This window comes from Larus michahellis, chromosome 6 (genome assembly GCF_964199755.1).
Source record: "Larus michahellis chromosome 6, bLarMic1.1, whole genome shotgun sequence".
In the NCBI taxonomy this organism is placed as follows: domain Eukaryota; kingdom Metazoa; phylum Chordata; class Aves; order Charadriiformes; family Laridae; genus Larus; species Larus michahellis.
In genome coordinates this window covers 29,319,404-29,334,402 of record NC_133901.1, presented here as the reverse complement: position 1 = coordinate 29,334,402, position 14,999 = coordinate 29,319,404, and the positions used below count along the sequence as shown (strand labels likewise).

The 14,999-nt window shown below is 43.1% G+C and overlaps 1 protein-coding gene across 9 annotated transcripts in view; it reads left to right on the top strand.

Moving 5' to 3' along the window:
* LPP (LIM domain containing preferred translocation partner in lipoma) overlaps nt 1-14,999 on the top strand; it is a 339,264-nt gene that overhangs the window by 258,949 nt on the left and 65,316 nt on the right. For all 9 annotated transcript variants that reach the window (XM_074593072.1, XM_074593076.1, XM_074593073.1 and 6 more), the window contains one exon: nt 7,452-7,575. In XM_074593072.1, the coding sequence (XP_074449173.1) occupies nt 7,452-7,575 (124 nt within the window). The remainder of the gene's footprint in view (nt 1-7,451; nt 7,576-14,999) is intronic.

The following is a 14,999-nucleotide window of genomic DNA, read 5'->3' as shown; positions in this document are numbered from 1 at the left end:
AAGGGTAGGTTTTGGAAGGAGAGTATGTTTTTCCAGTGTTAGTATTATGGCAATTGCCCGGGCTAGTTGTGTACTGTGTGATCAAACACATCTCTTTTAATCAGTATGAATTTTGCAGCATTTCCATTTCTACCGGGTGCGCCCCTGTGTTTCTCCTATAAGATGAGGATTGGTGGGGAGACCATGAGCCCCGCTTTGGAGTGCCACTTGCTGTGACCGGTGTCCCCCACAGCTCAATGTCTTTCAGCGGTGCTACCTTGGATTTACACAAGGGAGCTCTGTACAGGTCTTGAGGCTCATCATCTCCCCAGGCAAGAAGCCCTAGATGGCACTACGTACCCCAAGATGTATAACCAACATGACAAGAAGCGATTTCATAGCTATCTACAGCACTTCCCTATGCAGCCCGGGACTAAGGCTTGGAGGCTGTCATCTCCTATGGATGCTTATGGCTCCTAATCTGAAATACACGTTTTGACCTGCTGATAGCAGTAAATATAATGCGTAATTAATCAATGCTTTGAAGGCAGCCCTGGAAGCCTACAGTATTATGACATAAAGAGGAGGGGAGTTGATAAGAGGCCTGTCGGGTCTTTACCGCTGGTGATGATGCATGGAAGTAAGAGAGTGCTTGACTCTGAGCCCAGAGAGATGTGAAAAGGAAAGCAGCTTAGAGCAGAATAAAGCTTTCAATCTTGAAGCAAATGGACGAGTAAGCATAGGACCTCCTGATGTAATTTTGTGAAACAGACTAAGCTCTTCCAGCCAAAAGCATAGGGCTAAAATGATGCAATCTCTTCATCTGTATATTGGTATAATGGTGATGCCTCATTCTCCCTTGCAGTAGTACCATCCAGTGTGCTCCTTGACTTCCTGTCTTTTTTTAAAAAGTGCCTAAAATCTCTGTTCCCAAAGTAAGCGAGGTTAATAGGAAAACAGAAAACAAAACAGCCAGCTCCCCTTTTCGTGTGAGATAAGCCTTAACAAGTGTATTTCTGTAATGATAGGGCCAAGAGGCCCCAGGCAAGATCAGGCACTGCTGCACTTGTTTCTGTATGTATATTTAAGCAGCAATGGCACATTAAAATTAGTATTTTATAGGTGTTCTTATTGGAAATATAGTTTAAATTTACTGTTTCCTGAGATAATGTGTCAAATATTTATTACTTGGAGATCTGTTTGGTTTGCTTTCTCTAATGAGAAATGGCCAGTGTTGCTCCATAAAAATCTAGCTCATCTCCTGTTAACCCTGAATGTATAAAGAAACCACAATGTCTAGCAGAAACAACAACTCTCCGTAAGAGAAGTGGAAGTTGTCATTTAACACAGTCATGCTCAATGCAGAAGCAAGCAGCAGATAGTGGTGTTTACAGATTATCCGACTTCTGTAACACCTAGCAAAAATAACCAGCCCTTCCAGATTCAAAACATTAGTGAGAACGTGAAGAATAGCAAGAAAAGCTACTTAAGTCTGCTTGCAAGTAATAGAATACAAACAATCCAAGAACAAAAGTCATGTTCGTTTATTACTGTGCTTGATGATTAATAAAACACTCTGTGTAGTCACTTATATCACAGAAGCTTTGAGAGCTTTGCAGGCACTGATTAATTAAGAGGGAAATATTGTTAAACCCATTTTACAGAGTAATTAGGGTGCATGCACGGTGATCCTGTTGAATTCAGTATCAGTACACAGGGACCAAAATTTTCTTTTCATTAGTCTAAGCTAAAACCTGGGCTCCAGAGAGTCAAAACAGACTTCCATATGAACAGCCTGATTTTCAGAAGTCCTGGGAACTTCTCAGCTATTTAACGATTTTGCATTCTGTCTCTATGGTCTTCTTTTTAAAACTATCAGACAAGATACCTCCTCTTCCACCTGTCTGCATCCCAGTTTCACGGTGTAAGAAAAAGAGATTTTGGGGCAAAATTGTAGGCTGTGAAATTAAAAAGGAGGAAAATATTTTTATTATTGTTATTATTGCTCAAATTCGGTGTAACTTACTGTCACGAGAGATTGTTGAAACTAAGAGCTTAGCAGGATTAGAGTAGAACTGGGAACGTGCATGGATAGCTAAGTGAGGATACAGTTACAATAATGAAGTTTAAAAAGAAAGAAAAATATCCTCTAGAGCTTTGAAGTAGTTACAAAACTGTCCTATTTCAAAGCAAGCCAGTGTTTAACAAACGAGGGCTCTGCTGCCAAAACTGCCTGTTCTGGATTGCTGGTTTGCTGCAGGAAGCGGTGGCAGGGCAGGTAGGCAGCGAGGGAACCAGTGGCTTGTTCCACTCCAGCATGTCCCGTAGCAGACTTCGCTCCTGCCTGCCCAAAGATTGTGATTTCAGGCTGCTGGTGTGGGCAAGAGGTCACTGGTTGTCAGTGGGTACCTCCTCGTGCAGGGTAGCTTCTTCAAAGGATCTCAGTGAATTATTCTCCAGCCAGGAGCAGACCCAGGAACGTGCGTATCGCAGGGAATGTAGGCAGAATCATCCTTTCAGGAATCCGTATGTACTCTGGCAGCTGTAACTTTTCACTGGGAAAATAAATCAAGAATTAAAATATTTTTTCCCAGTGCATCTCCTCTGTAAGAGAGATCAGTTGGCCTTAATTATAAACTGAATTACAGCTGCAGGCAATCTTGATATTTCTTTGGGAGCACGACTCATGAGAGAATCCAACACCATGCTGGATTTTTTGGTCTGAAAGTTTGCGATTGTTTTGGACCGTCAATAACTTAAATGAAAAAGTATGGTCTTTGTCAGGCCATTGAATAAAAAATGTGCTGCGATGCTATTTAACTGTTTATTTAACTGATGATCAGTTTTGGTGAGTGAAGTGAAAGGAAAGTGCTAACTTTATGCAGATGAACAACAAGAAAAAAATGAAAGGGAAAGTAAGTATCAGTGAAAGATGTTCTGGCTGTCTTTCAATTCCAAATTGGGCTAATTCTACCTTGTGAAAAGAAGATAATTTCCACGTTTCTGTAATTGGGAACACATAATTGAAGTTATTTTCTCTCGGAGAGAAGCAGCTTCTTCTACAGCATTTGCAAATGGACAAGAAAAATGACCACATACAGTGCACTCAGAATGATGGTGCATTCATCACAGCATCCTCTTCGGATGTCTTTGCAGATTTGGAGTTGTGGTTTTTACCCACTTGGGTAAAAATTGATATGTGGATGGGGAAGGTTCATGTTGGCGGACGCACTGCACTAACTGCAGAGCTCCCTTCTCTGTGCAGCCATTGTATCAGAGACAGCTGATTGCCAGTGAGGTCTGGAGTAGAAAACATGCACCAGAGAAGCACTGAAACAAGTACCAACTTTGTGTACCAAAATAATTATGTAGTGATTCCACGCGACTGCTTCTTTTGACCTGGCTTTTTAGGAACTGAACTTTAATGAGGAAGATGAGCCAGATGTTGTTGCAGCGCTTTGAGAGTGGCACCAGCGATTAACTCACTTCCTTTCGTTTGTAGCATGAAGATATTTTCTGCCATGGGGTTTAACCCTGGGAATGCCGGTACTTTCCTAATCATCCCATTAGCTAAGCATGCAGGGCTGTGTTTATTCATGAATGCATTTGCATCTGCACATGCAACTGAAATCGTCGTGTGCTTCCCTGAGATTGCTTGGTATTTGATGGCAGTGGCAAAGATTGGACTCAGGTGCTCCTGCTCCCAAAACATGGTCCCTCCTGCTGGCTTTTTGCCGACCAAAGCTCTTTTCCATTTTCATAGGTCAGTTTATCATCCCTGATGTTGCTGTGGTTAGCCAGACAGAGTGGTGCTCAGGGAATTTAGGGGGGCCATGTTGCAATTCGGCACAGACCCCAGCTTTGACCTGTGTATTTACTTCCTAGCTAAGGAACTATGTATTTGTGTGCATTGAGGCATCATGGAGAGAAGAGAATGCGTGAAGATAAGTGTGGTAGATTAGACGGCAAATTGGATTTCTAGACAACCTTGATCATTGTACAGATTAGGAGAAAATAGAGGAAGTTTAATAAACAACAACAAAACAACCCTGTTTTGTAAGGAAAGCCAGAGTTATATTTTTACCCTGACTTAACAAAGGAGGAGGAAGGAAACTGTTTTGCTGAAACAAGCATTTTAGATTGGACTAAGGATACAGTTTTCTGTCTATGTTTGTGTGCGTGCGTGTCCCAGCAAACTCAACAGCATGTTCATATGCATGAAATGCATTTTCCTGGAGGCACATAGTCAGCATGTGCCATGCGAGGAGGAAAAAGATGTGCCTAGCACTGCTTAAATGTTGGTCAAAAAGGCATAGCATTTTAGTCAAAATAAGTTAAAGTATCTCATAACGTTGTGGTTGGTATTTGTTATTTTTGCTGACATTGGGTACTGGATAAGAAATCTGCCTGGTTTGGAAAAGTGCAATGTAGCTAAAATACGAGAGCAGCCTATTTATTGTGTGTACGAGGCAACGTGGCCTCCCAAACCAGAGAAAGTCAAACAGAACTGAAAATCTGCAGATTTTGGTCTTCCGTTTTAAACGGCACAGCCCCAAGCCCTTACTGACGCGGGCACGAGCGGGCCCCCCGATCGGGAGGTGTGGGAAACCGGTGTGGAGGAGAGGGAGAGGCTTCACACACTGCCTGCCCAGGGTGTCCTGCGAAGCCTGCGGGTGCGGGGGCCTTGGGTTGGAGAGTGGCCAGCATAGGTCTGCAATGCCGAGTCTGGTCTGTGTGCTGGCTGTGTGCGAGGCTGAAGACGTGGGGCTCGCAGCAGCCTGGCTGCAGGTTTTGTCTTTGCCTTAGAGCCCATGTGTGATGATGGGCAAATGGCTTCGGCTCCATGCATCTTGCTTCCCTTTTCTGTGAACAGCCAGCAGCTCATGCCTTCTGTTTTGGTCCATTTGTATTATAAGGCCCAAGGGTAAAAGCAGTGTTTCAGGTTATGTGTGGACAGAGCCCAGCAGAAGAGGCTGTATCATGGTGCTTCCACACATTCGTGCCACACTGGTGATTGCTGACGGGGCAAAACAGGGATGGGGGCCATCATCAGCTTCATATTGTACAGTTGTCTCCATGCAGAGTCTAGGGAAGGAGTCTCAGTCGAAGGGGTGGCGATGGTCATTCTATTCTGCATGGAAACTGAAATAGGTGCAATAGATGGAATAATATTTTAAGAGGTTCAGTTGCCAGATTGATTTCTCAAGCTAATAAATCCTTGGCTGCACTTGCTGTGTTAAAATATATGTTCAGGCGGGAGTCATGATCAGCTCTTAGGAACAAGAGAGCAAAGGAAAAAAATAGGTTGTTCCAAGAGTAAATGCTTTACATTTGGCACCTTTAATTGGCTTATTAATATACCCTTTTTTTTTAGCGTTATGCTATTTATTATTTCTAATGAAATAGTTCTCAACTAGCCTTCTAAAAACAGCCAGAAAGCACTGGCCAAGGGCGTCTGGGTGTGCTGGGTCAAGTACCTGGCTCTGAAACTCCTAGTCATATGAGTGGCCTTATCCTCACCAAAATGATATGTCTCCCAGAGATGGCACTTACATGACTTAGAAAGCGAATGCAAGTCCTGTGCACCATACAAGGCTGTCTCCCCATATGAAAAAATAAATTGTGGTAACCCAAAGACATCAGCGTGGTTGCATTTGTACAATAGAGTTTACTGAGCTGTGTGTGGACTTTCAGGATTTCCAGATGTTCAACAGCTTCCTCAGAACAACTGCTAGGCATCTAGAAATCCTGGACAAATGCACAAAATCCTTGAATATTGCTCAGAAAAAAAATCCCTGAGCAGAAAAAGAAAACACCTCTGGGAAAACCTGAATGTATGGTACATCCAAACTCTATTCTCAGTCAGGGAGGCTGAGCGTACTGGGATAGCCCTCCAGGGAAATTCACCCAGCCTGGGGGTAATTCCAGGTGCCCTTCCTTCCAGGGGATCGTGCTGTGCCACCCATGTCCCCTGCACCCTGCTGCTACTCTGTTAGAGAGCAGTTTGGCGGGGAGGCAGCGGGTGCAACTGCCGTATTGTGGAGATGGGGAGGGAAATCCAGCACTTCCAGGGAGGGCGATCCTCTGCCGCGCTCATGGGGGCAGCACCCGTGGGATAGATCAGGTCAACAAGCGAGGGAGGTGATGGTGTACAGCCTAGCATGGGCCCTAGAAAAATAAATATGACAAGGTCAGGAACACGCAAGTGTTTGGTTTCTGGGAGTGGATGATTGAAGTATTATTGCTAAGCGCCGTTCTGAGACTTTCTCTGCATTGATTGATGTCTCATTTCAAATCTCCTTCCTGCCTGAAAGAAAAAAACGTGTGAGAGCATTTAGTTAATTCTCTTGCAGTGCTTTAGAGCTGCTGTTCTCTTTTGAACATGACTGGCTCAATAAAGATTCATCATGTCAGATGTGGTCTCTAAGCTAGATAGAGGTGGCCAGTGTATTGGTTCTCCAGTGATTTTACATTTTCTTCCCATTTAAATAGGTATAGAGCATGGGAAAATGCTTCCTTGTAGACTAAGGCTCATAAGTTTCATATCTAAGGTCCAGTCCTTGAAAAAGTCAGCAATTAATCAATGAAATCACTTCACTTGCTTTACTGAAATGCTGCATTTCATAAATAAGTTAGTTTTCGCATGTAAGTCTTTCAAGAAAGTAGTGCACGCAAGGGAAGCTGGTGTCAGCATTTTTTAATCCTGAAATGACCGAGTTTCTCATTATGGACACCAAACTTAGCTTCTTCTAAGAAACTTCTAGGCATGAGACTATTTCTGTGCTTCTCAAAATATGCCTGTACTTCTGCTGTTTTCCAGGGAGAAGACTCACTGAGACAGACTGCAAATACTCAATGCCAGCTGTTAGCATATGAAGGCCAAGAGGTCTCAGTTTCTAAGCACATGTTAAAACCTTTGTATCCCTAGTACTAAAGATCTGTGGACCAGCTTCTGCTCTCACTAATGTTAACAGCAGGATTTGTGTCAAAACAAACAAGAAGAGAACATAACTAGCAGCTCGGGATTATCTGTCTTTGTCCATGTACTCCACCACTGTAGGAACGATTGTTATAGCATTTTTTATATTGCGTTTTTAAGTGATGGAAGCTGTTGCCAAATCCAAACTGAAATGCTTCCAAAGCCTTTTTCAGTGTTGGAAAATGTTTGTATCAAGTTATCCTTGGAATAATTTTCACTTTTATTTATTATTATGTGCTACCCAGTAGACATCTAATTATGTGGCACAGAATACTTCTCATTCTAGGAGGATATATAGCACTTCACTGGATGTTTTTAGGAGTCCATTTCCATTACATTAAATGAGATGTTTACTTGTGTGAATCCCTTGGGTTTTAAAAAAAGCAAAAATAAGACAAAGAATGAAGTTCAATACCGAACAGCCAATAGACCCTCTTACTGTAGGCGAATGCTTTTATACCACATCACAGACTGTTTGTCCTTCTTTTTTCAGAGTGGGTATCCAAGCTCTGGACCCGCATCAAGCACTCCTGCCTTCAGGCCTGAGGATGAGCTGGAACATCTGACCAAGAAAATGCTATATGACATGGAGAACCCTCCCTCTGATGACTACTTTGGTGAGCAGTGCTACGTCACAAGTGCCCGTAGCCTCTTTCTGTATTTACCAGGTTCGGTAACGGGGAGGCCTGGCAGCTGCGCTGTTAACGTAGTGACATTTGTATTAATGGTCCGTGCTTGGGCTGGATGTGTAATCATCCATAGGAATTCCTCTGTAATTTCAGCATAAATCTCAAACTCGCTTGCTGTATGTTTGTAGTCTTTCTGGTTATAAGGTGAATTTTTCAGTGTCTGGTTCATTTTCACACCATCTGTCCCTACCTTCTAGGCTACCAGGTTGAATTTAGGTGCAGTGCGCTGTCTTGTCTGCCTGCCCCATCCCTTCTCATTGCAGCTGCAAAAAAACTGGCAGTGTAAATGTGTTCTGCACCCAAGGCATGGATTTTCATTTTCTTTATGCTGGCGTAGATTAAAAGGAAATCCATTTTGAGTCAATCGGGTTGGTTTTACATGGACACCCGTTAGCCCAGAACTGGATCCAACATGTACAAGGAAGACAAATCTGAACTGATTGGCTCATGACCATGTCATCTTCCTTGCCTGGAAAAAGATAAGCAGCTAATTTCCTTTTTAAGTAGTGTAGCATGGAATTATCTCGGGCATCTATAAATGTAAAACATATATCTTGCCTTTGTATAAAACAGGTGTTATGGCCTCTGAACTCTGCATTAAAGAGTTCAAGAGCCTTGGGCACATTCGATGCATCTTTTCTGTATGTTTAGTTTCTTACAGGCTTGGTTAATAGTGTTGTTAGGAAACAAACTGCTGTAGTTTGTAGAGTTAAAGACTGGGGTAGGCCATTCATTTTGTCTTCTTTATCTTCCTTTATTACATCATTTCTTAAAAACTTCATTTGATTTCCCCCTATGTCTATTTGCTATAGATTTTGGTTGGAACAAAACATTTCTGGCTTAAAGAAACGTTCATAGTTTGGTTTAATCGGAAAGCAGGTGGGATCAAGGTTTCACAAACAAACAAGGATCTTACAGTGACAAGGATCTGATTACATGAGAAGATCAAGATGTTCTCAGCAAACAAACGTTGCCCTTGTAGATGGGGTTGATATCAGTCCCCATTCTCCATCAGTACCTTCTGCCTTCTATGGTCTCCACCCTCACAGCCAAAATGTCTTCTCTATAAGCATTGATAGTCATCAGAAGTGATGACTACCGCAGATCTGAAGTGTGAGCAAGAATGACTAACTGAAAAGAGGATATCTGTGCTGCTGCATTTGACTTCATCTCTGCCCTTAGCCATTTATGTTCACTCTCTGATGTTTTAAAAGCGAAGCAACAACCAAACAAACATAACGTGTATTTAGCCATTAGCGTGGGCGGGCAGGAGGGAAAAACCTTTTTCCCGCTCCCTTCAGGCAAATGGCTGAAGCCCTGAAGCATGAGATTTGATTACAGTCATTTTCTTAATGCAGATCTGTGAATGACAGGAGCTGGTTCATGGACCAAAGCCCATCCAGTTCTCCTCATAGCCCAAGAAAGTAGGCAGGTGAACAAAGAACTTAGAGATTCAGAGGATCCAAGGTCAGAGAGGACCTTGCCATTATACTGCCTAATGTCCTACACTCACTTTCTCCTAGAAACATGATTGAATCATGACTTTAAAAAAAAATAATCTAATCTTATCTTAAAGACTTCAAGCAATGGTGAGTCAACCACCTACCCTGATAAGCTGTTCTAGTGATTAATTTTCCTCACAGCTCAGAAATTGCTTCCTGAAATGGAGCTTTAGTTTTGTTTAGCACTTGTGTTTATGAAGCTGAAATGCTCGGGTTTTGCAGACTAATACTGTATCACTAAGGTGGCTCTGCTCTGTTTGAGAGTGTGGTACATCAAAGTTTTTTCGTCCAAAAGGAATGCATGGCTTAAAGGGTTGGAGCATAAAGTCTCTCAATGTTAGGTCATCAGTTTGGCCATCAGATGGGAGGTCAGATCAATGCCATGCCAATAGCTCTTAATTCAGCAGGAGACAAGAAAATGGAAAGGATGCTCCGGAGCATTCAGAAAGTTTGCCAGAGTTGTTTATATAAATAGTAGCGTGATCAGAGATGGAATAGTCATGCATGATGCCAGCTGGAAGATGAAAACAAAACATCAACACTAGCCCTAACTCTGTCAGGTGATGTTTAATTAAAAGCTGCACCTGATTGATCTAATTGCACAGAGTGTATGCCACTGAAGGTCATCTCTGAAATGGTGCCCAGCCTAGGCATTCTTGATGTGCAGATGAACCGTGTGTTAGGCTGAACTCTTCCTCAGCTCTCTATGCCTGCTGTGCCCCATGCAGCCATTTGGGAGGCACAGTCACAACTAATTATATACCTACCAAGAAAAACATAAAACAAACCCAGCAGTTCTGGAGCACAACTGCTTTTTATGATTGGATAAAATCAAAGATGTGGGCTGCCCTCATCCTCCTAGGTTTGTTCCAGCCTGCACTACTCTCAGAGGACCATGGTCTCTGGACTCACAGTGGATGAGGCTTTTTGATATGGCAGTGTAGTCTGGGAGTTTTATACTAATTCTGGCTATGTCAGAGCTAAATACCCATCTACTTGAGTTGTCAGCCAGTGCCTTTCAGTAACTTCATGCTCATGTGGAAAGAACAAATTAAGTGTGGGAGGAAAAAAAGAGTCTTTCAACTTTGGTTAAGCGTCTCAACCAATATCTCTGTTCTTTATTTGTTTAGCATGGTAGCATGGATTGTACAAGATTCATATGGCACATTGATCAAATAATCAGAAAGAGGACAAATGGGCAGAGACATTGACTCTGATTTGCATTAAATGTCTTCTGCCTGAGGTCTAAATGCCATGGTAATTGTAGCATACCAGATAGCTGTCAGCTAATCACTTTTATTAGTTTGAATTTAGAAAACTGGATTTCAGCGTATTAAAAGTTGGTTAAGAGCAGATAGGTTTTGAATTGAGGAATCTAATTAACCTTGCTAGAAAGCTGCAAGGCGTTATATTAAGTCATGAAAATAATTTGTTGGAATAATTACATTTGAACTGTCAGGCTGGAGAAAGGTCATTTTACTTGGCCCGTCAGCACTCTGGGATCTTTTTCTGTAACCATCTTCCTTCTGCAGTTTCACTTGCTGTATCTGTGGTTTTCGATCAAGCCATCTTGATTCTGGAGTCAGCGTGGGCAGAGTGGAGGTTCCTGGGGAGGGAAGAGAAGTAAGAGCCACTCAAGTTGTCTCTTTGCGCTGGAAATGCTGGCTGGTGCTGCTGGCAGACCAGGTGAGCTGAGTTCAGGAGCAGGACAGCCAGCACTTCCATCAGGTCTGTGCTCGCTACACCTCCCTGCACCTTCCCTGGGTGGAAATGACTGAAGGTGGTTTCAGAGTCGGGGGAACTGTTCCAGCCAGTGATCGCTCATGCAAGCACACACACAGCTGGCAGCACGGCGTGGTTCACACTGTGTTCCCAGAGAGCCCAGGTGCATGGTCAGAGCCAGAAGCAGCATGCTGGAGACACCCTTCGGAGCAGCAAGATCACGGTTTGCTGCTGTTCGTTGTCTAGACTTACCACAGCAGCACTGTCCAGTCAACTGGGAAATCCTCTAGCTGCCATTGGCAAGGCAGTGCTTAAGCATGGAAATATCACCACTAAGCATAATAGTTAAAAAAACACTGTAAATTTGTAGGTGTTAAACATGCATGTTAGGTATTCTGCCTAACTTAGTTTTGTGGAAAGGCCGCACTACCATACTTTGGGACAGTATAAGCACCCCAGTGCTTGGTGTATATCCCCTCCTACCCTCCTGTAGTTTATGGAATGACTTATGGAGTGACTTCTCCTGGGAAGTCCTTGGCAGATCAGCAAATTGAAGTCTCTTAGGTCTAAGCTACTCTTCCTTCTTTACTGCTGATTCAGTTGCTGTTCTGTGGTAGTCGGCTGTCTTTAATCAAATCCCTTTTTATTAGAAAGGATTCCCAAATGTTTTAAGCACTGTGCAGTAGGAATGGTTTCTCTCTGTCACAACCCTCCCCGTTGATAAATGTGCTATTGTCGATAGGCATGTCTGATCTATTGAAGAAAAAAAAAAGAATACTTTGTGGAGTGGAAATTGGGTAAGGCTGGGGGAGAAGAAATGGATATTTACAGGAGATTAGGATGAAACTATGAAAATTGTTTGTTGGCCACCATGGGAAATTAAAGCCCTTGATTTTGCATTAAAAAAAAAAAATGCAACAAAATACACACACACATAAAGATCACAACTCTTCTGGACCACTGTTTCAAGTCTTACAGAAAGAAATGACTTCTGGCAGCTTATCAGTCTCTATCACCATGCAGACACTGCTGATTAAGACTGGAAAAGTGCCATTGGGGCCCCTCATCTCCTGTTGCCTTCTGGACTATGTCCCAGCTGAGTCACTCCCCAGAGCAGAGGAGTTTCCCTGACTGGTGGGAAGAAACTTTTGCTGGTATTTTACCGTAAGTGCTCAGAGCTACCAAAGGAACCACCAGTTTTATGTATTTGATAAGGTAGCAGTCTCCTTTTGTAGTTCCAGTGTGCTGTAGGAATGCACATGGTGAGAAGAGAGGTACTAAGGTGGTCCTGTTGAAAATACTCAGTTTGTGGAATAAAGGGACCTTCATTTGACTCAGAGCTGATAATTCAGGATATGTAGTTTTCTTATGTGTATTTGCTGTATGCCCTGACATTGACAGTGGGAGAGGTGGTGCAGAGTTAGGCTGAGGAGTAAGGCCAACAAACAGCATGCTTAACTTCTTTTTCTTCTTCTCACCCTGACCTCTTGTGAGATCTGTGCCAGATTATTTTACCTTCCTAAACTCCCTTTTTTCCCCTTTCACCCTATTTGCAGGGCACTTAATCTGCATGCTCCTTCAGACAGAGCTGATGAACAGCAGCAGTTGTATGAGGGCACCCCACAGAGAAGCCTTAATCTCCAACAGTTCTTTGAGGTGATGTGTCACAGTTAAGACTAAAGAACGATAAGTGGCACCAGTATTGAATCTGTTAAGGCTCTGTCAACCTTTCCACTCACTGGCTTTGCACCTCCATTAGACTTCCATTCATAAGCAAAAAATCCTTCATTAGGACCAGAGACGTGGTCTCCAAACGGTGTGGAATATGTTCCCTAATTTTACTTCTTGAGAGGCAGGACATGGGTTAGCAGGTAGCAGTCCAAGTAAGATATGGGAGAGACTGTGGTAGAGTCATAGAAGCTTCAGGTGAGGAGGCTCGCTAGGTTGTCCAGGTATGGCTTCCTTCGGTTCATGGTGTCTCTGCGTCCTTTGGCGTGGCTCCGTGGGCTGAACAGTTCTAGTGTCTCTAAACCGAGCATGTTCTGCGTTGCATTTCACTGTAGTATCAGGCATTTCTGTAGCCTCTAACAGGCTCAGGTAGCCTCTTAGTTTCATCTGAACTACCACCAGAAAAAGAAAATGAAAGATATCATATCTTGCCTGTATTCCTAGGTCTCTTCTGAAAAGGTTATCATTAAAAGATACAGCTTATTATTAAAAGAGCATAATTACATCGTAATTTTGCCGTGTAATGTGATGTGTCATCATGCCTTTTGTTTAAAGGCAGGGTTTCTGGTGCAAGATAGCATACGTTCTCATCTGAACAGCATCTGGGTCAGAAAATAGTAGGTTAGATTTTCAGTGACTGACGAGCCGGCAGTCATTTTCTGTTATGTAACCGCTCACAAAAGCAGGAAGAACAGACGTATAATGGGGACCCTTTTCTCCATTGTAGTTCAAGTTATTCTTTTTTATGTTCAAGCCATATTCCCGCATTTGCACACAGCCTCAAAGGCAGGGAGCAGCCTGCGCTCAGGGAGGTCATGGTGCGGCACCATCAACATCCAGCTGCCCTCTTGTGGCCTGCCGCAAGGGGAGTCACCCTCCCTCTGCTCCCCAGGGGCTTTAATTACCCTGGTAAATGGCTTTCAGAGCCTGTTTCTTCAGTCTCACTTCTGTCAATGCTTGCCACCCCCATCTAGCTCTCTTTCAGGGAGTCCTATGGCTGCCGGCATCCTCGTACAGCAAGTGCAGGTAGAGTTTGAAGAGCAACCTACAGGGTAAATTTTGGCCCACAGTTCCAAAGTGGGAAGAGAAAAAGAGGAGGCCAGGGGGTGGTTGGAGAGCAAAATCTACCCTGGCTACATGCATTTATCTCCAGCCATTAGAAAGGCAAGACAAAGCAGGGATGAAGAGGCTGTGGGCTGGTTTAAGTTGCTTTTCAGCATTGGAAAAACTGTGTAAATGAATGGACAAGTTTGATTCTTCCTGTTACTGATGTCATCCACATCCTACTTTGCAGTAATTGTGGGAAAAATGTTTTGTGAGGCTAAGCACCTAAATCTTTTCATGCCGGGGATCTTAGTCTTATAAATTCTTGAGTGCACATCGCTTAATGAAGATCAAGCGGATGTAGCAGTCAGGAATGAGGGAAGGTTGCACTCCTGTGAGCCCTGAGCACCTGGTACCCACATGTGCCAGGAGGCAGGAGACTCACATTCCCCTTTTCCTCTTCTTATCCACACAAGAGTGGATGAGACTTTGCATCATGCATGTTTCTGACGGACGGCCTCTTCAGACACCAGCACTGCTTCGCAGATGTGATGGAAATTTTGCCTCAAACCCAAAATTACCCTTTGTTACCGTAGGTGATAAAATGCCAGCCGGAACAGGTAGCAAGCAGCATGACATCCTTGGTGTTTATAAGTCCCTGGTTTCGCTTTAGTTGCTGGCAGTCAACCTAGACATATTTTTACTTTTATACAGAACCGATTTGATGCAGAAGTCATTTAATGGAGAATAAGCACAGAGAACCAAGCTAGCCTTTTAGCAAAGGCATTTCCACGATCACCCGTATGATGTGAAAGGAAGGTGGGTTTCAGGCGTGAGTGGAATTAGGTTTGTCCCAACAGTCAGTAAACGAAAGCTGACAATTTCCTGCTGTCTTCTAAGAGGAGTGAAATGCAATAATGAAATATCAGGGATGTGTCTTTCTAAAGTACAGCAGTATTCTACAGGATTCTTCAGCATGTTTAAAAATGAACATACTCATGGAAAAAAATTAATCCATGAGGGTGCTAGATATATGTTGTGATAGGACCCTTAGCGTGCTAGGAGCGGTACAAACGGATAGCAAAGCTCAACCTCCTTCTGAAAAGACTTTGGACCATGATGAGGCTACTAGCCAAACCCCCAAGAATTAATAGCCTTACATGAAAACAAAGTAAATCTTTCTACCTTTATTTGAGAAGCAGTTCAAAGAGAATCCAGCTTGTTCATGATAAACTTACATGTCCATAGTAAACTCTCTATGGACTGAAATGGCTGAAGAATTGATAATGAGCCATCAAGTCTTTGGCTGCAGGTCATTAGTCCGTAGCTGACTCAGGTCATTAAGAAGCGAAAGTG